This window comes from Saccopteryx leptura, chromosome 2 (assembly GCF_036850995.1).
Source record: "Saccopteryx leptura isolate mSacLep1 chromosome 2, mSacLep1_pri_phased_curated, whole genome shotgun sequence".
NCBI classification, from domain to species: Eukaryota; Metazoa; Chordata; class Mammalia; order Chiroptera; family Emballonuridae; genus Saccopteryx; species Saccopteryx leptura.
The window spans coordinates 62,262,073-62,285,738 of NC_089504.1; the positions used below are offsets into that span (position 1 = coordinate 62,262,073).

The 23,666-nt window shown below is 43.3% G+C and overlaps 1 protein-coding gene across 3 annotated transcripts in view; it reads right to left on the minus strand.

The window, feature by feature from the left end:
* Window positions 1–18,762: 18,762 nt before the first annotated feature.
* Window positions 18,763–23,666, minus strand: part of PUM3 (pumilio RNA binding family member 3) — a 37,624-nt gene continuing 32,720 nt past the window's right edge. For all 3 annotated transcript variants that reach the window (XM_066368066.1, XM_066368068.1, XM_066368067.1), the window contains exons 17-18: window positions 22,267–22,357; window positions 18,763–19,051 (exon numbers count right to left, since the gene is read on the minus strand). In XM_066368066.1, coding sequence (XP_066224163.1) covers window positions 18,919–19,051; window positions 22,267–22,357 — 224 coding nt within the window. In that variant the 3' untranslated portion in view covers window positions 18,763–18,918. The remainder of the gene's footprint in view (window positions 19,052–22,266; window positions 22,358–23,666) is intronic.

The following is a 23,666-nucleotide window of genomic DNA, read 5'->3' on the forward strand; positions in this document are numbered from 1 at the left end:
AGGATCTCTGTCTTTTAAGTATTGAAAGTCTTCTTCTAACAGAAGATGTCCTCTATGTGACTCCAGAGGATAGTCACAGGACCAGGGGACAGATTTGGCTCAACACAAGAAACTATTCTGCAACCATGAACACTGCCCAACAATTGAATGGATTGACTCTTGAATCAGGGAGCTCTTTGTCACCAGAGATATTCAAACGTAGATGAGAAAACTTCTGAAAGGTTAAAGAAAAGTCTGCTTGGAACATTGCATAATAGCATTTTACATGGAGTTTGGACTCTAAAGTCAGTATGGCAAAATCAGGTACAGCTAAAGTCAACTTGAAAATTGCTACCTATAAAGTATAATAATTACAGATCATGAGTTTGTGCATGTGATATATATGTATAAATGTATAATGCATTTAATAATGCACAATATAGTAAAGAGTACAATCTTTTTTTTTTTTTTTTTTCTGTATTTTTCTGAAGCCGGAAACGGGGAGAGACAGTCAGACAGACTCCCGCATGCGCCCAACTGGGATCCACCTGGCACGCCCACCAGGGGGTGACGCTCTGCCTACCAGGGGGTGATGCTCTGCACCTCCAGGGCATCGCTCTGTGGCTACCAGAGCCACTCTAGTGCCTGGGGCAGAGGCCGAGGAGCCATCCCCAGCGCCCGGGCCATCTTTGCTCCAGTGGAGCCTCAGCTGTGGGAGGGGAAGAGAGAGACAGAGAGGAAGGAGAGGGGGAGGGGTGGAGAAGCAGATGGGCGCTTCTCCTGTGTGCTCTGGCCAGGAATCGAACCCGGGACTTCTGCACGCCAGGCCGACGCTCTACCACTGAGCAAACCGGCCAGGGCCAGAGTACAATCTTTTAAACACAAGCATCACACAACCTGTGAGTAGTATGTGGGGACCAAATAAAGCAACCACTGATTCCAGTCTATTCCATACTCACTTTGGGGCACAAACTGACCGGGTGTGATAGTGGACAGAACTTCACTCCTCCCTCCCACAACTCTACAAGCACATTGAGTTGAATCATCCTGTTGTGTAATAAATTTGACTGTCATCTAACCCTACTTCCTAGAAAAGAGAATCTAAATCCTTATAATTTCCCAAGAATTGGAGTGTTTTGTTATTCATGAGCTCTTGGATTACACCCAAGTTTATGCTGAGAGGAGAGATGAGATAATTCAGGATGGGGCTGGTCACCAGAAAGACTTCATGATCAGAGGGTCAGAACTTTGAGCCAGCCCAACCTCCAGAGAGGAGAGAGGGGAGAGGGGATGGAGATTAAGTTCAAGCACATGGCCAATGATTCCATCTCTCATACCCACATAATAAAACCCCAGCGAAAACTCTAGACATTGAGCTAAGTGCAGCTTTCTGATTGATGAACACATATGTACAGAGTGATGGGCCCCTATTCCAGTGGGCTCCTTACTCCAGACCCTTCCACACCTCAGCCTAAGCGTCTTTTCATTTGGCTAGTCCTGACTTCTATACTTTGTAATAAAAGTGTAGTCAAAGGCTTGACTAAGTTTTGTGAGTCATTCTAATGAATATAAAACTTGAGGGTAATGTGGGAACCTTTGAATCTATAGTCAATGATTAGAAGTGCAGGGGGCTCAATGATTCCCAAAGAGTGGTTAGCAACTAAGCACAAGGCAGTCTTGCTGGGAACCAAGCCCTTAAACCTGGAGTCGGACATTATCTCTGGGTGATTTGTGACAAAGTTGTACAGCAGGGCACTGGCTTGTGCCAGAGCAACCATGACTTAGAGAAGTGAGGAGAGAAGAGAGGAAGGGGTTGTACAGTACCTCTAACAACCGTTATAGCTTCGAAAATTCTTTTTTAAAGCAAAGACCAAACGAAATTAATACTTTTATTTTTAAAAGCCCCTCTTACTATCTCACTTTATGAAATTTATGTTCAGAAGATGCAAGAAAACTGGAACCTAAGAGTCTTCAGCTCCCATGTCATCATAAAGTAGCTAAGATCTGGTGACGGAACGGCCTGTGAGGTTGGGGAGAGGGGGCAGAACCCCTCTTTCTCCGTCAGAGTAAGACCTGAGAGATCCTAACACCATAATGACAAGATGGGCATGTCCAAAGCCTACTGCTTAAAAGGTTGGCAAGATTTTTCTTTTTTCTTTTTCTTTCAGAGAAGTATGAATAAAAAATTTTACAGAAATTTAGGGGGAGGGGACATCCATTTGCAAGCTATTCCAGGCCCACAAGGGTAAGGTCGCTATCCCAGTCTCTTCAGTCAGGGGCTAACAGCAGCTGTACTCACCACAAACACAACAGCCATTCAAATCCCTTAGGATACTCTCAGAGACATCAGAGAGCAGAATTGGGATCAAAGGGGGAAGTAACCAGGGGCCCTTTTCAACTAAGTGTAAGGGAGGGCTTCCTGAGTGGAGAGGGCTTTCCAGGAGATCCAGAATGAATTTCCTGTCACCAGTGGGGTCTAAGCAGAAGGTCACTGACACATCATGGGGACAAGCAGACAGGAAGATATGTATACCTGTATAATGCCGGTGGCCAAGGCCAGGCAGGTCCACATTGGATTCGGGCATTTGTTAGAGAAACTGCGGAGCCAGAAAATGTTGGGCCAGTCCCATTGAACAGTCTCGCAATGGTGGGTAAGCAAACAGGCAGGGAAAACCGCTTCTCAGGCCCCTTACAGTGGGGGCAGGCAATCTGCAATCCACCATCTGCCCTGAGGGCAAGCACCCATAGCCTTACAGACTATACATTCGTGGTGTTGCCATGCGCTCACGCACTAATCAGGCAAAGTACAAGCGAGCAAGCCTAACAGCTATTTTCAGAACAACCTTATAAGGCAGGGGTCAGGAACCTTTTTGGCTGAGAGAGTCATGAATGTGAACGCCACATATTTTAAAATGTAATTCATGAGAGTGATACAACGACCCGTGTACCTTACGTATTATCCAATAAAAATTTGGTGTTGTCCCGGAGGACAGATGTGATTGGCTCCAGCCAACCGCAACCGTGAATATGAGTGGTAGGAAATGAATGGATTGTAATACATGAGAATGTTTTATATTTTTAACATTATTATTTTTTTTTATTAAAGATTTGTCTGCAAGCCAGATGCAGCCATCAAAAGAGCCACATCTGGCTCGCAAGCTATAGGTTCCCAACCCCTGTTATAAGGGGTAAGGACATCCGATGACATCTAAATCTATGCAGCTCCAACAGTCTCTGGTTCTAACCTATATGTTCAAAGTAAAACCAAGGGAAAAAAATAACCCCATGAAAAGAGACTTTCAGCTGTGTCTCTACCAGACATTTCAACAGTAAACCCCACTAGATACCTCCTGCATGATGTTATTTAGGGCAGTTAAGGGAGGTTTTGGAATTACTTCAATGCTGTTTAAACTTATTATCTAATGCTAATTAAAATGTTTCTCTGTCACCAAGGAAAATCTTGTTAGGACAACTGATAAGCCACAGAGAGCTTGCTGTCACTTACTGAGCTGGGAGCAGAGCATGCTTGGAGCAACACACAACCTATGTCACTGACAATTAAGGGCGATGAAGGATTGGCCTGGCAGCGTACCCTGCAGGTTTCAAAAGCCAGCCAGGCATCTGGAGGACACTTGACAGGAGAGCAGACCTGCCTCTGACCCTCTAGCATCTTGGGGCAGTCACTTCATCTCTCTGGGTTGGTTTAGATTAGTGGATTTCAACCTAGGATGCACATTAGAATCACCAAGGGAACTTTCAACAATCCAGATACCCAAGCCCCAGCCCAGACCAATTAAAATTCTGGAGACAGTCCCAGGCATTAGTATTTTAAAGCTCCTTAGGTGATTCCAGTGTACAGGTGAGGTTGATTACCACTGCATTTGATGGTCTCTGTGGACCCCTCCTGCCCTGAGTCTCTCCTCATTTTCAGACTGAGTGATGGGACACCACTGACTTAGTTCATCACTCTCATAGACACTGGTGACAAGGAGTCTGTCTCAACTGATTCTATGTGAGTATCGGCGAGCAGGTAACTGAAGCTACAGCACAGTCCACGCTTGTTCCGTGTGTGCCCAGCACTTTTAGGTGCTCAGTACTCATCGGATGAATGAATGGTGCAGAGAAAATCATTCAATTTTCAAGTAATCCCATCTGTTTCACTTTCAGTGGCATTTTAATAATTTTGCTTTTTATCACTTAGCAGAGCAAGTAGTTACTAAAGCTAAATAGTATATGAGACTCATCTAAAATAACAGAATAGCCCCAAACTAGTAGTTGCTTAAACAAGATAAGTGTTCATATTCCTAACACATAAAATCTTGGCTTTCAAAACTTTATCCTGGGACCAGCATACTATCCATATCGGCTAGCAGGCATCCCCAAACTACGGCCCGCGGGCCACAATGCGGCCCCCTGAGGCCATTTATCCAGCCCCCAGTGCACTTCTGGAAGGGGCACCTCTTTCATTGGAGGTCAATGAGAGGACCACTGTATTTGGCAGCCCTCCAATGGTCTGAGGGACAGTGAACTGGCCCCCTGTGTAAAAAGTTTGGAGACCCCTGGGCCGCTAGGGACTTGTTAAAAATGCAGACTCTTAGGCTCCAAACCAGACATACCAAGTCAGAAACTTTCAGGGTGGGCTCACAAATCTGTTTTAATAAGCCCTCCAGGTGTTTGAGGACCCTGCCATTATAGAGAACTGAGAGCTGGCGTTTGGAGGCTAGCATAGCAACTCCATGAGGTTGTCAGATACCCATGCTCTTTTCTGCTCACCACTTCATCCCTCAGGTACAAGCCTGTCTCCATGATTCAGTACAGCTGCTAGAGTTCCAGCCATTACATCTTCCTCCAAAGGAGCAGGATGGAGAAAAGACCAGAGACAGGCACTCGCTTGTCTTTAATGTGACTTCCTATCTGAATATAACACTTCCTCTTATACCTCACTGACAAAAACCTTTTCTGTGAAGGCTGAAAATGTCTGCATCAGGCACAGGCCACGAGCTAAAAATTGGGGTTGTTTCTGAGGCATTGAGATAGGACACTAATTGTTCCAGCCTGAACTAGTCATTCACTGATGGCATAAGGAATGCTAAAACTTGTGGGTGCTTTCCGTGTGTCCAGGCACTGCATTAAACACATCATGACCGTGTATTGTTTAACCTTCACAGCTCAGTGGGAATTGTCATTTTTGTAGATGAAAACACACACACACAGACAAAACTAGGATTTACAGAAGTTGGTTAATGTGCCTGTCACATAACTTTCAACTTAGGCAGTTAAACTATGCTTCTTTGGTGAAAGTGTTGGTGGAAGAGATGAAAGAAGCTGAGTAATGTGGGGAAAATAGCTGTGTTAGGCTTGCTGGCTGGTTTCCCAGCTGCAAGCACTTTGTACAATTGGTGCATGAGCACGTGGCAGAAAGCCATGTGTGTGTCTCTCTGAAAAGCTATGGGTGCTTTCCCTTGGGGTGATTCTCCCATATCGCTCTCCTGCCACTGAGGTGTGGTTCCCCCCTCAGCCGCCATCTTCAGGGGTGGTTTTTCTGATACTTTGCCCTCCACTGTGAAAAGCAGGTTTTCCTTTGTTTATTTGCCTGCCTATCTCTGCGAGCCTCCAATAAATGGGATGGCCCAACGCTTTCTGGCTCCGCAGTTCCTCTACCATCTGCCCAAATTCACAGCGAACCTGCCTGGCCTCAACCACCAGCATTATAAGTAATAATGGATATTTTATATCAGTTCCTCATTAGCGGAATAAAATAACATTGGTTGTGCAATCACTTAATAAGGCTGAGCTTGCAAAGCAACCCCCATCCCCTTTCCAAATGCCGAGTCTGTTCTGAGCCTGCCTTTCCTGAGCCTGCGGACAGGTGGGCAGTGATGGCTGCACATGAAGGAGCTCAGGCCTAATGCATGGGAGGATCCAGGGTTTGTGGGGCCTGAAGCTTATACAATTTAGAATCCCCCCTTAAGAAAACAGTTAAATTATGAATAAAATATTAGGTAGCAGGATGTGGAAAGCCCAGCAAGCTCGGGGCCCTGATACTCACGTGCCTTTGGATTCACAGGAAATCTGCTTCCAGCCCAACACTTCCTTCTCTGCGCTGTTTGCTGCTCCCACCAGCACGGGGCACGCAGGCAGGTGACTGCAATCAGCCACTCACAGACTGCTTCCTCTGGAACATGGGAGGTGTGATGCTGAAGGGTAATTTCCGCACTTTTTAACAGCAGAACCCTGTTACAGAAGGAATTTGCACTCGAAGTCTGATCGTGTCAAAGAGATGTAAGTGGGGCTGCTGAGACAGTAACCGGGGTAGCTGTGGGCGAAGAGCCCCATCTGCTTGGCTCCTACCTCCCCCTACATCACAACTTCCAAGGCATCTCAGGGCACCCTGGGCTTTCCAGGATCCCATCTGAAAGTCACTTGATCTATTCCAAGCCCCCGTTCTTATGGAGCAGTGGTTCTCAACCATTGGTCCGCAGACTGATGACAGTCTGCCAGAAATTTCGTGCTGGTCCATGAAAGAGTCAACTAGCCTGATGTGGTATGAAGATCATAGAGGCACCAGTCCACAGACTGGCAGTTGAATATCACTGTTACAGAGGACAGAACTAAGACCCAGAAAGGTTAAATAGCGCAGCCTATCTCACACACCTGATTATAGGCACACAGATTTTTTCACTCTACCGTAGCAATCCTTCAATTCCCTACTGCCAAGCTGCCTCTCAGTTATCCCCAAGGCCATATTTGTTATACTATAGAATCAAAGCACAGGCATTACCTGCTTCTATGGCGAGTCAGAACATCTTGCCCCACAGCAGCCCTGGTGGAATGGCTGTGTACCCCTCCCACTTAATTCACTGGAGGGTATTCCCCTGAGCTGCTGTTCTTTCTCCCATTGGTTCACCCTGCATTGCTCGCCAAGTCCCTGGAGAAGGCGAGAGGCAGGGAATAGAACAGATGGACAGTGTTTGTACCACTGAGAGGGAAAGAGGGGTGACCCCTAGGGTTTTGGGGGAAAATATATTTATAAGCTGAGCATAGATAGAAGTTATCTTAATAGTATAAAAAAGAAAACACAGAGAGACTTAAAGACATAACACATGTAGGCAACATAGATATTTTCTTTTCCATCTGAGAAGGATATTTGTTCTTTTTCTAATACACACACCACACACACACAAACCATACTCAACAAAAGATTGACAACTAAAATAAGATTGCGAAGTTAGGTCAACACTGATTAATGTTCTACAAGGCATTAAAACTAATATTTGGAGATGTCTCTACTTTAGACAGAAATTGTTGCAACTTATTGATATTCTACATATTATGACGCACCTTTCCAGAGTGTGAGCCCCATAATAGACTAATACATCAAACAAAGTTACACCCCTAGAAAAGTCAGAGAGCTTCATGGTTTTGCTGACAATGCTCTAGGATGTCTTTGAATGGGGAAAATATTTTTGCCTTAGTTCTAGGCTTTGGATAATTTTATTTAACAGTAGAGTTCAAAAGTCTTTTTTCTTTTATCTTTCCACTGAAATCCTGTGACTTGAAAAATAAAGCACGGAATATCCGATCTATCTGGGTAATCATAAACACCTGACAAATTTTACAAGTCACCTTCTTATACACAATCTCATTGATTCTGACCCCAACCCTCTGAGATTTTCAGGTATTATCTCTATTTTTACAGGTTAAAAAAAAAGAAATTCCTAAAGCTTGTGACTTACCCACATTCTTGGGCAGAGCCAGGACCAAGCCTCAAAGCCGGCTCTTCTAAAAAGAAACTTCCAAGCGCTTTTTGCTGCGGTATTGCTCTCTACAGTTGCAGAAAATCTTACTGTTTAAAAAGTCTTGGTAAATTGAGACAGGTAGCCCATTTCATAGATGAAAAAAAAATGAGAACCAATATCACCTGCCTAGGAAGTGTCAGAACCCATACAGGGTTCAAGATTCCCAAACAAGTTTATGGCTGTTTCCTACAGGACCGTCCCCTGGAGTTAGCCCACGGTCTACTGGTGCCGACACAGTCCACCTCTGGATGCCAAGCCACTACCTAAGGTGAAACGCCCCCACTTCTCTGCTTTACCTAGGCCCACAGGCCTAGGTAGGTGATCTCAAATTACCTTTCACTCTTTTCCCAAGGATACAAACTTTCTTTTCAACCTGTCTAGCCCTCAGCATTCTACTTGAACCAGTTGATAGTCTTAGAAAAAAAGATGTTAATTACAGGTAACAGCTAAAGGTGCTTTTCCCTACAAGGATTATTTGCAATTTCTAAAAAGTCAATTTGGACTCAAGTGCCTTTTCCCTCTGCTTGCTAACCAGTGGACAGAAGGAATGTAAGGAGCTTGCAAACCTTATATTATTAACCCAGGTGCTAGCTACAGATGGAATAACAGATGGCTCGTACCTTTAACTACTATTCAAATGTACACAACTGTTTCAAATTGTAAAATATGTATCTAAAAGTGGTGCTGGATCCATGGGTTCCTCCCTATGTGACTCCTTTACCAATATATACTCAAAAGTGCTAGTATAATTTTGTATGTGGGGGTAAGGGTTGCTGAAATGTTTGATGTTAAAAATCTCAGATAGAAACTTTGACTTCCAAGTCACAGCTTTCCCAGTTATCACAGAGGCCTTTCCGGCAACCCCTAAGTCTCCCAGGATCCTTCCTGCCTCAATGTGAGCCTGGCCCAGAGAGTGAGCCCCACCTGTGTGTCAGGCCTAGTTCTAGGTCCTTTAAAATACACTCACTTAATACAGCAACCCAGTGAAATGCGCATCATGTTCGTTTTCTAAACGAGGAAATAGGCAGAGAGGTTATGTATTTTACTCAAAAATCACAACGTGGTCATGAGACAGCCCTCCTAGTTACTAGCCACCACTGCCTCTAATTTTACCTGATTTTCAGTTTCTGAAGGGGCATGGCTTACATGCAAATATACAGCAGGAGACATGTAGGAATCTAGCAAAGAAGAAAAATTTTGGGAGGAGTAAAAATCTACTACAGAAAAGCAAGCAGGCTCTGTAGAGAAGAAAAAACAGAATACTGTATTATACCGATTGTAACATACCTTGACTGCAAGACCCATCATTAGTTTGTGTCACTAAGAGAAAAAAAGTTGCCTATTAAGAATAACCATGTTAAGATGCCATCAGCTGGCCTGACCTGTGGTGGCGCAGTGGATAAAGCGTCAACCTGGAAATGCTGAGGTCACTGGTTCGAAACCCTGGGCTTGCCTGGTCAAGGCACATATGGGATTTGATGCTTCCAGCTCCTCCCCCTTCTCTCTCTCTCTCTCTCTCCTCTCTCTCTCTCTCTGTCTCTCCCTCTCCAAAATGAATAAATAAAAAATTAAAAAATAATAAAAATAAAAATAAAATTAAAAAAAAAAAAAAAAAGGCCCTGGCCGGTTGGCTCAGCGGTAGAGCATCAGCCTAGCGTGCGGAGGACCCGGGTTCGATTCCCGGCCAGGGCACACAGGAGAAGTGCCCATTTGCTTCTCCACCCCTCCGCCACGCCTTCCTCTCTGTCTCTCTCTTCCCCTCCCGCAGCCAAGGCTCCATTGGAGCAAGGATGGCCCGGGCGCTGGGGATGGCTCTGTGGCCTCTGCCTCAGGCGCTAGAGTGGCTCTGGTCGCAACATGGCGACGCCCAGGATGGGCAGAGCATCGCCCCCTGGTGGGCAGAGCGTCGCCCCTGGTGGGCATGCCGGGTGGATCCCGGTCGGGCACATGCGGGAGTCTGTCTGACTGTCTCTCCCTGTTTCCAGCTTCAGAAAAATGCAAAAATGCAAAAATGCAAAAATGCAAAAAAAAAAAAAAAAAAAAAAAAAAAAAGATGCCACCAGCTGTAAGACACATCCTTTCAGATTTGTTAAAATATGACCCAAAAAAGTACATTAGTACAATTGATGAATATAGTAATATCCAGGCAGGCAGCACCAGGCAGTAGGCTAAGGAGTTTGAAACCCCAGGGGCAGAGGTGCATCCTTTGGGATTTATCGCACAGAAGCCAAAACTCCACATGCCCTGGGGTTTGGTCCGATGCCAGAATCGGATTTGATGCTACTTATTAATAAGAGCATATACTTCACCCATAAACTAATCCCTGTAGTCAAGGAAATGGGGTTGATTTGGGATACCTGGGTCTTGTGCACCTGGTGAAAGCAAGTCATGGCTTCACCCCACCCAAATAGGATGACTGCAAAATGTGGGAGCCCCAAACCATACGTCCACCAGGTTATCAGAAGCAGACACAGTGGAATCCAACAATTTAAATTTAGAACTAGAGTTAAACATTAATTAATACAGATGTGGTAGAATAGTTGATTAGGAAAGAAAAGTAAAACTTAAGACTTATCCATTTCCTCAAAAGCACTTTCTTGCTGCTCCACAGGACTTTAAGAATCATGTTTATTCTATCATTGCCCAGTGTTGAATGCAGTAGCAGCAGGTTGATGTCTTTACTGGTAGGTATATCAGTAAGAATGAGTTTTCAATGCAAGACTATTTCTATCTGAAAGGAGAGTCTGTTTTCAAGCATCTGGAAGTCATTTAAAATATCTAAATTATTTATTATGCTTAGTAATAGTCACCAAGAGCACAAAGCAAATGATTCTCACAACCCTACCAGATTTCTATCACCTTCGACTCAAGTGGTCATCACATATCAGGCAAAACTAAGAGCTAATAATTTCTCCCCAGGACATAATTAATTTCCCTTAAGGATAAGACAACACGGACCAACATTTCTCATTACTGTGTTTTCACAGCCTGCTTTGTCCACTTACATTCAACACTGGGCATGAGTCCATGTTTAAAACTAAATACAACATTTTGATGAAAGATTCCAAATACTATTCCTTTGTAGGGATGGGAGTGGAGATATGGGCGCTATCTTCCAAGGCACCATCTTGGGTACAAACATGTACACAACAATCAGTGTCTGTTTGCACACTCTGCAATGCAGGGCAGAGCAGCCATTCGGTTACTATTCATAAAAGACATGCAACACAAAGAGCAAACATATATCCCTTGTTAAGATGTTCATCTGGATATATATATAAAGACTAAGGACTGTTCATCTGGAAGAAAGGCTAGGGAATTCACAGCACTCTGGTGGTGCTGGTGTCTTTAAATTTAGAAAAAAAAAGATGTAGTTTGCCAAAACTGCCTAACAAACACCACAGACTGGGTTGCTTAAACAACAAAAATGTGTCTTCTCGCCTGACCAGGCAGTGGTGCAGTGGATAGAGCGTCGGACTGGGATGCGGAAGACCCAGGTTCGAGACCCCGAGGTTGCCAGCTTGAGCGTGGGCTCATCTGGTTTGAGCAAAAATTCATCAGCTTGAATCCAAGGTCGCTGGCTCAAGCAAGGGGTTACTTGGTCTGCTGAAGGCCCGCGGTCAAGGCACATATAAGAAAGCAATCAATGAATAACTAAGGTGTCGCAATGCACAACGAAAAACTAATGATTGATGCTTCTCATCTCTCTGTTACTGTCTGTCTGTCCCTGTCTATCCCTCATTCTGACTCTCTGTCTCTGTAAAAAAAAAAAAAAAAAAAAAAAAATGTGTCTTCTCAAAGTTCCTGGAGCTGAAAGTCCAAGATGAAGGTGTCAACAGGGTTAATTTCATTTGGACCTCACTCCTTGGCTTGTAGATCGTTATATTCTCAGTCTTCACATGGTCTTTTCTTTCTTTGTGTGTCTGAATCCCTTCTTGTAAGAATACCAGTCATATGGGATGAGGGCCAACCCATCACTTCATTTTAGTTACCTCCATAAAGGCCCTATCTCCAAATATAGTCACATTCTGAGGTACTAGGGGGTTAGGATTCCAAAGTACAAATTTGAGGGGGACACACTTCAGCCCATAGAAGATGGAGGTGATTAGAAACTTGACTTCCTTAGGTTAAGCAATTCAGAGGTGAGATATGAGTACAAGAGGCAGACGGCAGTGTTTGTTTAGTTCTTTAGTTTTGGTATAGGAATAGTTTATGACTAGTGACTCAGTATTGACTGATGTGCTTTGAGATTTTGTGCTTTCTTAACCATTATTCTAAATATACATTTCTCTTAAGAATGACTAATCTGCTATAATTAAGATACAACCTTTGTGAATTTTTGCTGAAAACAAACAGAAGTGCCATCTCATATTTTAAAAAGCTTAGAGTTTGGGCATGCAGAATGCCTTTCCTTTAAGAGGCCCTCCTTCTGTCCTGCAAATGGACATTACCCCTGCCTTAAAGGGAACATAGGGCTCTCCCTTCTAGGCAATGTCTGTTCCCTGGGGAAAGCATGGTATTGGTCTAATCTGAAACTATGAAAAGCTCAATTTTAAAGTAAAAGACATTCTCAAACTCAGTAAGCTCTTACATGGAAAATAAACACGCCATTCAGCCAGGTGCCATTGCTTTTCATTTGGTTAAAACCATTTGTAGAATGCTGCTCAAAATGGTATAAACTCACAGAAACAAAATAAACAGGCGAGACCATCAGTGGGCGAGGAGAGCAACAAAGGAAGCTGTGCACAAAGTAGCCGAGCTGAAGGCTGACTACCACGTGCAAGAGTAGGAGGTTAATTCTCATCACGATATACAGCAAATCCTGCCATTACAGGTGCCAGAACTGGGGAAAACTGGGGTGAGACCTGGGATGGGAAAGGAGATATTAACTAGAATAGTGACTATCCCTCCACTTCTTGGCAGAAGGCTGACTGTTTATTTTGTGGACTCATGTTTGTTGACTTTCTCTAAACCAGGCAACTTTAGGTACAGGAGGGAGAGGCACTAATCTGAGAGCAGGTAGGTTAATTAAAATCTGCACAGTGAGTGTTGAGCAAACAGAATACTGGCTGCCAAGTATGTTTATCTCTGGAGGTAATGAATGGTCCCAGACAAATAGCTTACAGGTCCTGACCTCTGAAGGACTCCAGTGAGACAGCAGAATCCACAGCTAGTCATCTGGATAATGAACATTCAACCATAGAAACCAGGATGGACCCTGACCCTTTCTAATCAGTTTTTAGTATATAAGGAGAGTCAAAAATCTCTAAGAAAGTCTCAACAATAAGAGACCAAAAATAAGCAAAAAGAGTTGACAATAGTAAAGAGACAAAGTAAAACAAATTATTAAATAAACATAAAATATAACATCCCCAGAGACACAGAGACATTTCATCCAATGTCTCTATTAGATGAAATATATACACATGTATATATATATATGTGTGTGTGTGTGTGTGTGTATAATATATATATGTAAATATATATATATACATGTAAATATGTATATATGTATATATATATATATTTTCCAATGGAAAAACTGACAGAGTGTGTGGACAAAATATCTCACACCCAGAAAAGTAAAACAAAAGCCAAAGAACTGAAAAAGAAAACTAGAGGATCAAACTAGCATTCAAAACCACAGAAACAGAAGTTCCAAAGAGAAAGAAATAGATGTGGGTGTGGGGAGTGGGGTGGGTTCAGAGAAACAATACAAATACAGCTCCTAGGATGGAAGGGCTTCGTTTTTCTAAAACACTTCACATGCCAGCATGAAGAATGAGAAACAGACACACAGGACACCAGTTCATATGACCCTGAAATATAAAGTAGCTGGGGATTTTTAAAAAAACGTGACCTTTCAGAAGACTTCCACCAAAAGACTAAGGATTAAGAAGATGGCATTGAACTTCCACAGCAATTTCGCAAGGTAAAGGAGATATTGACCAATGCCTTCTGAGTTCTTTATTTTTTTTGTTTTTTTTATATAAATAAATTTTTATTAATGTTAATGGGGTGACATCAATAAATCAGGGTACATATATTCAAGAAAACATGTCCAGGTTATCTTGTCATTCAATTATGTTGCATACCCATCACCCAAAGTCAGATTGTCCTCCGTCACCCTCTATCTAGTTTTCTTTGTGCCCCTCCCCCTCCCCCTCCCCCTCTCCCTCCTTTCCTCCCGCGCCTCCCCCTCCCCCCATCCCCGGTAACCACCACACTCACGTCCATGTCTCTTAGTCTTGTTTTTATGTCCCACCAATGTATGAAATCATGTAGTTCTTGTTTTTTTCTGATTTACATATTTCACTCCATATAATGTTATCAAGATTCCACCATTTTGTTGTAAATGATCCGATGTTATCATTTCTTATGGCTGAGTAGTATTCCATAGTGTATATGTGCCACATCTTCTTTATCCAGTCTTCTATTGAAGGGTTGTTTGGTTGTTTCCATGTCTTGGCCACTGTGAACAATGCTGCAATGAACATGGGGCTGCATGTGTCTTTACGTATCAATGTTTCTGAGTTTTGGGGGTATATACCCAGTAGAGGGATTGCTGGGTCATAAGGTAGTTCTATTTTCAGTTTTTTGAGGAACCACCATACTTTATTCCATAATGGTTGTACTACTTTACATTCCCACCAACAGTGAATGAGGGTTCCTTTTTCTCCACAGCCTCTCCAACATTTACTATTACCTGTCTTGTTGATAATAGCTAATCTAACAGGTGTGAGGTAGTATCTCACTGTAGTTTTGATTTGCATTTCTCTAATAACTAATGAAGATGAGCATCTTTTCATATATCTGTTGGCCATTTGTATTTCTTGCTGGGAGAAGTGTCTGTTCATGTCCTCTTCCCATTTTTTTATTGGATTGTTTGTTGTTGAGTTTTATGAGTTCTTTATATATTTTGGATATTAGGCTCTTATCTGAGCTGTTTCAAACTAGAATTCTATATCCAGCTAAACTAGGGACTCAGGTATGAAAGAACAGAATAGACATTCTGACTTGCAAGGTCTTCTATGTTTTACCTCATGTAGGGAAAAGAGATGTGTTAGGCTTGCTCACTTGCACTTTGCATGATTAGTGCATGAGCGTGTGGCAGACCCACATGTGTGTAGCCTATGTAAGGTTATTGGTGCTTGCCCTCAGGGTGGTTCTTGTGGATTGCAGATGGCTTGCCTGCCATTGTGTGGGACCATTTTGCTCTTCATTCACCTGTTGCCGTGAGAAGTGGTTCCCCTGCCTGTTTGCCCACTGTTGCAAAAATCTATTAAACATGAATGGCCTGATACTTTCCAGTTCCGCAGTTCCTCTACCATCTGCCAGAATCGAATGTGAACCTGTTTGGTTTAGACCACCAGCATTACATCTGGTGTAGTTGAAAGGATTCGGATCAGATTATTATGGACCCGCTGACACCTTTGAAGTGTGAAATAGAGGAGTGGCTGTTCCCTGTGGCAATCCTGTTGTGGGCCATGGGCTGGGTGTTTCCTTACAGCCCTGTCAAAAGAAACTGAAAGCTCAGTGCAAGAGACTGTGTGAGGTCAAAAGCTCCATGTTGAGCTGCAGACTGAGTGCCAGCAACAGCATGAGCTGGAATGGTCACTGGAGAAAGTTGTGAATTCCAGAACTCCAGTTTAGGCTATATACAGGCTGAGAACCAACAATGGCTTGAACTGGAATGAGTGCTAGAGTAGGAGGCTGACTGCTTTTGAGAACTCCAGTGTGAAATGCAGGCTGGATGCCAGCAGAACCTGGAACTGTAATAGTTATGTGAGAAGGAAGTACGGGTCTGAGAACTGCAGTTTGACTTAGAAGTGGAACACTGCCAATGGCAGTTGTTAGGGAAACAACTGTGGGTTCAAGAGCTCGAGCTTCAGCTTTAGGCTAAGAGCCAGCAGTCTCAGGAGCAGAAGCAGTCTCTGAAGAAGGAGCTGCATTTGTGCAGGCAGAGTGGCTCTGGGTTTGCAGTAGCAGGTGTTTCCAACTCCTCCTCTTTTGAGATTTGGGCTGAAACTGCCATTTGCAAACTCAGAGCTTGGCCAGTGGGCACCCAGAAGGTAAAAACCCAACAGCCGAGTGCCTCAGGGGCAGACACAACCCCCTCCACAAGCAGAGAGCACTCTGTGGTCCCGCCCTACACCCAGGCAGAGCTGATGGAATTGGGGATATAATTCAGGCAGAAAACAATTGAGCCCCTGGCAGTTTGGTTGCTGTGGTTTGGGGACATAGGGTGGATGACATGGTCTCCAGAATAAAGATGGAGAAATTGGCTGCCATTACCACACACTCCTCCTTGAGGCAGTATCTTCAAAACTGCCATGACAACACAGGAAACCACTCCCTACTAGAATGGGTGATGGCTGCCATTCATATGCTCTGGCAGAATGGAACTTGCCAGGGGCAGTGAGTCAGTGGCAGTCATATACTGAGCTGCAGCAGGTCCTCTTGGGAACTAGGTATAAAGAATGCTACTTTCAACTTGAGGTCCAATGGGCCAGATGAGGAATTTTCAAGGCAGCAATGAAGGACATTATTCTCTGTAGCACCCTATCAGACCTTTTTTGGGTCACTAGTGGCTACCTTGAGCCCCTGTGTGAAGCAGCCATCAACACTTACACAGATGATAAATTTGTTAGACAGATTTGGGGGAGGTGGAGGCAGCATGGAACCATAAGGCTGTACAGGTTGCTGCCCATGCTGCCCCACAAGAGAAACAGGCCTGTAAAGGCTGCCCAAACACCGATGTGGGCAGATTTTATTACAGGTTGGGGCAGATAGAGAAATTAGATGGCAGGTCTAAGAGTACTGTTAGAGCTTTGGCGGCATTTAAACCAGAATAGAGGTTCCAGCCGCTGCAAAGCAGGGGTAGCAGGCGGCTCTGGCAGCTGCCAAGGAAATGGCTGGCATTTGTGTTGCAGAATTATAGGATGGAGACAGCTGCGGGAGAGGATCCACAAGACTCATTGTTCCAGTTTAAATAGGGGGGAAGGTTGAGGGACCAGTCTAATGGGATGGGTGGGAGCAGGAGGCCCCATGTGGAATTGGCAATCCACTGGTCTCCTTCTAATGTGCAATAGGTGTTGGCCTTAGAAAATAATAGGGACTTTTTTGTAGCAGTATTTAAGAATTGTCAAGGCAGATAGGCTCTGAATCTGTTTGACCCCCCACCCAAAGGCCCTGCAAGCTTGCTGAGTGGTTTGGATGGGGCTTGTGGAAAGGCACTGAGGTCCATTATCAAAGAGCTGCAATGAACCTTTACCTTGGTGATTTGCAGACAGCTGGGCTGTCTATTATGGATTGACCATTGAGCAGTATAATGAACTCTTGAAGAAGAAACTGCAAAAAGAGGGGGTTACCGGCTCCCTTGCTGGATGGAAACGCCACTTGTAGACAGTAATGAGACATTGGTAGGCGGGGCTGTGACACCTATGGAGGCCCTCCTGCACCAGGAAGCTATTCCCATTCAGTTACAGACAAAACACTTTCTTCAGTGGACATGGCCCTGGTCTATACAGGCCCTCCCACCTACCATGGGCTAGGGGGCTAGATGGACCTGCAGTTAAGGCCCTGGGTAGAGGGCTCAGGGAGACATTGTGAAGGGCACCTGTGTAATTAGTCATTTTTGGTATAGCTTGTACCTTTTTAACTTGGTTGTTGTAGTCTATGCTGTTTCTGTAATGTACCTCACTCCTCGCAGAGCACTGAGGTAGATACCTGTCACATAGATTGTGAAGCTAGCAACCCTAAAGGGATGGATTGTTGGGAAAACAGCTATGTTAGGCTTGCTTGCTTGCACTTTGCATGATTAGTGCGTGAGCACATGGCAGAGACACATGTGCATAACCTATGCAAGGCTAAGGATGCTTTCACTCAGGGCGGTGTTTGGCAGATTGCTAGCCTGCCACTGCGAGGGGCTATTTTGCTGTTCATTCGTGGGCTGCAGTGAGAAGTGGTTCCCCCTGTTTGCTCATCCACCGTTGAGAGTCTGTTAAATGGAAATGGCCCAACACTTTCTGGCTCCACAGTTCCTCTGCTGTCTGTCCAAATACAACATGAACCTGCCTGGCCTCGGCCACCAGCATTACACTCTGTAAATCTGGTCAGGAAAGGCCCAGCAATTCTCCAGCCAGAGTAATCAGAGTGACAAACCCCAGTGGATGTCACACTACAGTAGGCTACTTAGAGAAAACACTAGGCTTGATATCTAAGGTAGTCAGGGCAGGGCTACATGAGCCTGAATATCTAACACACCTTCCAAACTCTGTTGCTAAAAGCCAAGCACAGTTATAAAGTTCAAATATCCTACTTCAAATTCAAACTTCAGCACTGTTAACAAATTAGCATCTCCTCTCTAACTCAAACCCTGTAGGAGTCAACTACTTCAGGGACAATCCCAATGAAGAAAAGCTCATCAAAAGGAACTACTTACTTGGAAGGCCCAGATCCAAAGACAGGCAGATTTTCCAAGTGACCTTGACCTTAACCTGCTAACCCGTGCTCTCCTAATTTATCTAGCACATTTCTCCCTGTTAGCCTGAATTTAATTTACCCGACTAGCTTTCAAACACAAGCTAACATTGAACCCAACCCACAGGCAGCTAGGAATGTGGCTGCCCTGGTGGCAGGGCACCCCCCTCTCTGTATCCACCAATGCCCCAAAGCTTCCTAAAGCTCAGTTCAACACCATTAAGTTCTACCTCACTGATCCCACCAAAAATTCCCTTTGGCTCTTCTTTCCACATCCTGCTTTCCTCTGAGGTCATCTTAAGTCCCACCTCCTCCATGAAGCCTTCTCAGACTACTGCTCACAGAGGATGTCAACCCTCGAATCACTCGTGCAACCACTGTCTATGTATTTGGTTGGTACCACTGTGTATGTGTGTAACACCTTTTACATCACCACCTCACACTGTGACTTACTACTCAAGATGATCAAGTAAATGCTGGAATTTTTTTTTTTAAAAAAGAGTATTTTAAAAAGTCTTTTATAAATAAATTCTTATACAAAGAAGAAACATATACAGCGTACACAAGTATCAGTCAGGTGGGTCCCTCGCCCTCTTTCCCACGCTGGGAAGGCAGATCAGAAGAGAAAAAATGATTCCATCTTGTTAACTGCTTCCATCTATGCAGACAGTTTTTCAAGCAGCATTTCTATTCCTTTGCTGGTGTTTTTGTCTGTTTTCAATCTGGGAATCAGGCTTTTCAGTCCAGCTTTGACTTTGTCTGCAACTTCTTGATCAGAACTCTGGAGAAGGCTGAAGAGAGAAGGACTAAATTTCATAAAAACCCCTAGATCATTTGCAAGAGCCACCTGCATCCATAGTACACAAAATTTAGTGACTTGTGAGACAAGTCTTATAACTATAAATGCATTTTTTTTCATCAGATAAATGATAGGGCTAGTAGCCTGTATTCTAAAACCACGTAAATAAAAAACATTTCATAATCTTGCTGGTGCAGTCACTCAAGCAAATGTAGGTGCGACTTTGTTCCACACAGAATTGGTCCTACTTTCACTGTGCCACCTTGGGACTCACCCCCGGCCTTACGATTATTTACCATATGGATTCCATCTTCCCTTCTCCATCTAAACTCGGGAGCAGCACATGGCGCCACATGTACAGAACACACGGCCAAGAAACGCTCGCTCAGTGACGGAAGGAACATGAGTGAATAAAGGTGCATGAGAAAAACTGGGGCAGTGGAAGGGAAGCGGTTATAATGGCCTCGCTGAAGTCTGCAGCTAAAACATTCAGTGAAGAGGTGAAGAGTTTTACCTTGTAGCTTAACTGCCTACATTTGAAACCTGCCTGCCACTCAGTAACTGTACAACCAAGAGAATGCTATTAAAATCCTCTTAGACTCTTGACCTGTAAAGTAGGACCAACAACAGAAACCACCTTCTCCCTCACAGGGTTGTTTTGGGGGCTCAAATGATCTTGCATGTAAAACACCTAGCCAGAGTCTGACACGTGATGAGCATGCAGTTAGTGAGAGCTATTAAGCAGAGTAACATCAGTTCCAAGGTCTGAGACCTCGCTGGAGTGCAGCGGCACCAGTCAGCGGGGCCCTGCAGGCCGGTAAGAGCAGCTCCTTTTCTCTTTCTCCAGGGCTGGGACTCAGACACTTGACTGCAGAACACCGGGGCTGAATTTCCTTCTCTTCTCCCATCCCCATTCCCCCTTCCTCAGGGCATTTAAATGTGGACTTCTAAAACACATCTTTGGCATTTTTTAAAGTGCCTGGTCCCAATAACTCTCATCATGTCCAGAAAGAAGAGGATAAACTAGAAACCCCAAGCAGCACTGCCCCTCTCGTGGGACACAGGAAGTAAATACTGCTTGCCACTTAAAAAGTCGAAAAGTCAAGTGCCCTTTTAACAGACCTGTGACTCACTAAGCGTTTTTATTTTATAAACCTTGGCTAAGCACCTAGTCACATAATGCGTAATAGTAATAAAAGATGATACTTATTGAACATGTGTATTAGACATAACACTAAGTATTTTATATGTACCATCTGATTTTTAAAAAAATAACACAGGGCCCTGGCCGGTTGGCTCAGTGGTAGAGCGTCGGCCTGGCATGCGGGGGACCCGGGTTCGATTCCCGGCTAGGGCACATAGGAGAAGCGCCCATTTGCTTCTCCACCCCCTCCTCCTTCCTCTCTGTCTCTCTCTTCCCCTCCCGCAGCCAAGGCTCCATTGGAGCAAAGATGGCCCGGGCTCTGGGGATGGCTCCTTGGCCTCTGCCCCAGGCGCTAGAGTGGCTCTGGTCGCGGCAGAGCATCGCCCCCTGGTGGGCAGAGCGTCGCCCCTGGTGGGCGTGCCGGGTGGATCCTGGTCAGGCGCATGCGGGAAGGGAGTCTGTCTGACTATCTCTCCCCGTTTCCAGCTTCAGAAAAAAAAAAAAAAGTAACACAGGGTCACTATTTATCTAATTTTACAACAAAGAAAATTAAGACTCAGAAAAGCTGAATAATTTGCCCAAGGCTACACAGTGAGCTGGGACTGGAAACCAAGAAGTCTGTCCACAGTTCATGCCTGTAAACGCTAGGTAACTCTGCTTCCCTGAGTTATTGTTCAGACTGCACACAAGGCTGATTTTATTTTTCACCCAGAATGCTTTTTCAATTAGTGTAAAAACAGATTTAGGAAAAAAGAATGGCAAAGCTTTGAAGTAAAATTATAAACAAGCAGAGAATTTTACCAAACAAGTCAAGTACATGACAATATTCTAAAGTCCAAACAGAAATGAATATTGAATTAATCAGTTATTAGGTTACCTATAGTTCAACTTCCCTTTAGAACCCCAAGTATTTCATGTGCTCCTGCTCCAATTCTAAGCAGTCCTCCATAATAAACTATAGCATCCTTCTTACGTTTGAAATCTACCAAAGGGCAGCTTGGATTAATGAGCAATCTCTATAAATTAATTTTATGGCATTGCTGAAATTTTTAGTTAATTAAATATAATGAAAGAATATGTCAGTAGGTGTTAACATTTCATATGCTTGGTAAGGAAATTTATAGCAAAAGAGTTCATTTTTCAGCTAATGGATTCTGGGTGTTAGACATCCACTGAAAAATTAACTAATTTTAATGGGAAATGAGCAAAATGATCTGTATCACCCATGTTTGGAGAAACTGAACCTGAAGAAAACTAACATTCGTATGGAATGTGTACATTTGTAAGTATGTGTAGCAAATCAAATAATATGTTGAACACACACAACATTTATAAACAACATGGGTGAAATGGCAAAGCACTTGTATTGAAAATATTGAGGGAAATTCAAACCCAGATTGGTATACTGAGGTTACCAAAACTCAGTAACACAGCAAAGAAAAAAATAAAAAATGATTGCTTCAAAACAATACACAAATCTATTTTTAAATGAATATTAATAGAAGGGTTTTATCTGGAAACAGAATGCCCCAAATTTTTTATAATCTATAAAATATAAACTCAACGTACTGTGTCCAGAGAACAATATTAAGCATATGCCTCAATTCACAAATCATCAGTTTTCTATCCATCTCAATTAGAAATAAACAATTCATGTGCAGACTTCAGAAGCAAATGCTTCTCAAATCAGAATAGTTGAAAACAATGAATGAAAATTACATCTAAATTCAGACACAATTTAAAGAAATCTTTCATCATTTTCAAATGCAAATACATTTTGGTCAAAACCATAAATTTGGTGAGACAATCAAATGATTCCTTTGACTGTCATAATTTTATGATCTTTAACATCTAAAAGAGGGCAAATGGAAAAAACTGCAAGGACAGACTGAAAGAGTTTGCTTTCTAATATTTGGTATAATTGTCTAGATCACGAGTGACTGAGAGTAATACTGGATTATGGGGAACACATACTAGAGCTAAGAAATAAATGTGCAAAATCTGATGTATGAACAAGTAGTCAGGATAGGGACCCTGAGCTGAGAAGGGCACAGTATACGTACCTAGAAAGAATAATGGCACCTCGATTTACACTAGCCCAGGATTTCAGGTTCTTCATGCCAACATGCTCTACGAGCGTTTTTGCAAAACAGCCTGTAAAATGTACAGCAACTTAGTGAACATCATATACAAAAATTTAAATGCCCAGTCTCCCTCTCTACTGCCTTAAATCTGAGTATGTTTTAATAAAAAAGCTAATAAAGAGTTCTCACCCAAATTCCCTTAACACTAAAAATTTCAGTTCCAGTTTATATAGTGCATTCTTATACAGCCATCTTTCAAATCTAATCTAAATCCTTAGCAGTGATTACTCAAGAGAAACAATGAATTCTTATAAAATGCTCACTTAATCATGTGTGTGTTTTTTTGTTCTATTGAATGGTTTAACCATAACCTGAAAGGTACTCAGGAAGTAAATGTCTCACAGCAGCACGTTGGCGTTGATTGAAATTGTTTTCCTCATGGAAAATGCTCACTCAGAAGCATAGGTAGTGGTGCCTACACCTGGCAATTACTCCTCAATACTCAACATTCACCTATCAAATCTTTCCTTGTTATGGCATATCTGATTTCCAAGGTCTTGGTATATCTTATCACTGTGCCATCTAAGTGTAACTAATTGTTGGACAAGGGAGAAATTCTGAAGGACAGGATTCAGTACAACTGGAGACAGAGAACCTATATTGAAAGCAAACATCTCAGGCAGTAGGTAGCATGTGTAACTCATTGAGAGATACCCACATGTAAGGAGCCTTTAAAAGCCAAGAGACATTAATGGCTATTTAGATTTTCATGGTGCATGCTAAGGAGACAGAGACCAGCTAGGGAGGCAGATGGTGTTTTCCAAAGGTGACCACACTATCTCCTGTGAGCTCTTCTAGAATATTGTCCCCCTCCCCAATCTAGAGATTGAACTGATGTCTTCTTTCAAATCTCAGTGGGGCTTTATGACTCACTTAACCAAGATGATGAAAGTGATGCTGCATAATTCTGAGACTGTAGGAAAATGGCCAGAGATTAGGATGCTGCCCTGACACAAGTCTTTGCTGCGGACTTTGGAACGCCAAGTCCTGCGGGGGCAGAACGCTGCCCTGGCAAGCACTGATAACATTGTTTAAAGCAGGGGTAGTCAACCTTTTTATACCTACCACCCACTTTTGTATCTTTGTTAGGAGTAAAATTTTCTAACCGCCCACCGGTTCCACAGTAATGGTGATTTATAAACTAGGGAAGTAACTTTATAAAATTTATAAAGCAGAGTTACAGCAAGTTAAAGCACATAATAATAATTACTTACCAAGTACTTTATGTTGAATTTTCGCTAAGTTTGGTAGAATAAATCTTTATAAAACAATTTAGTATAGTTAAATCTTTTTATTTATACTTTGGTTGCTCTGCTACC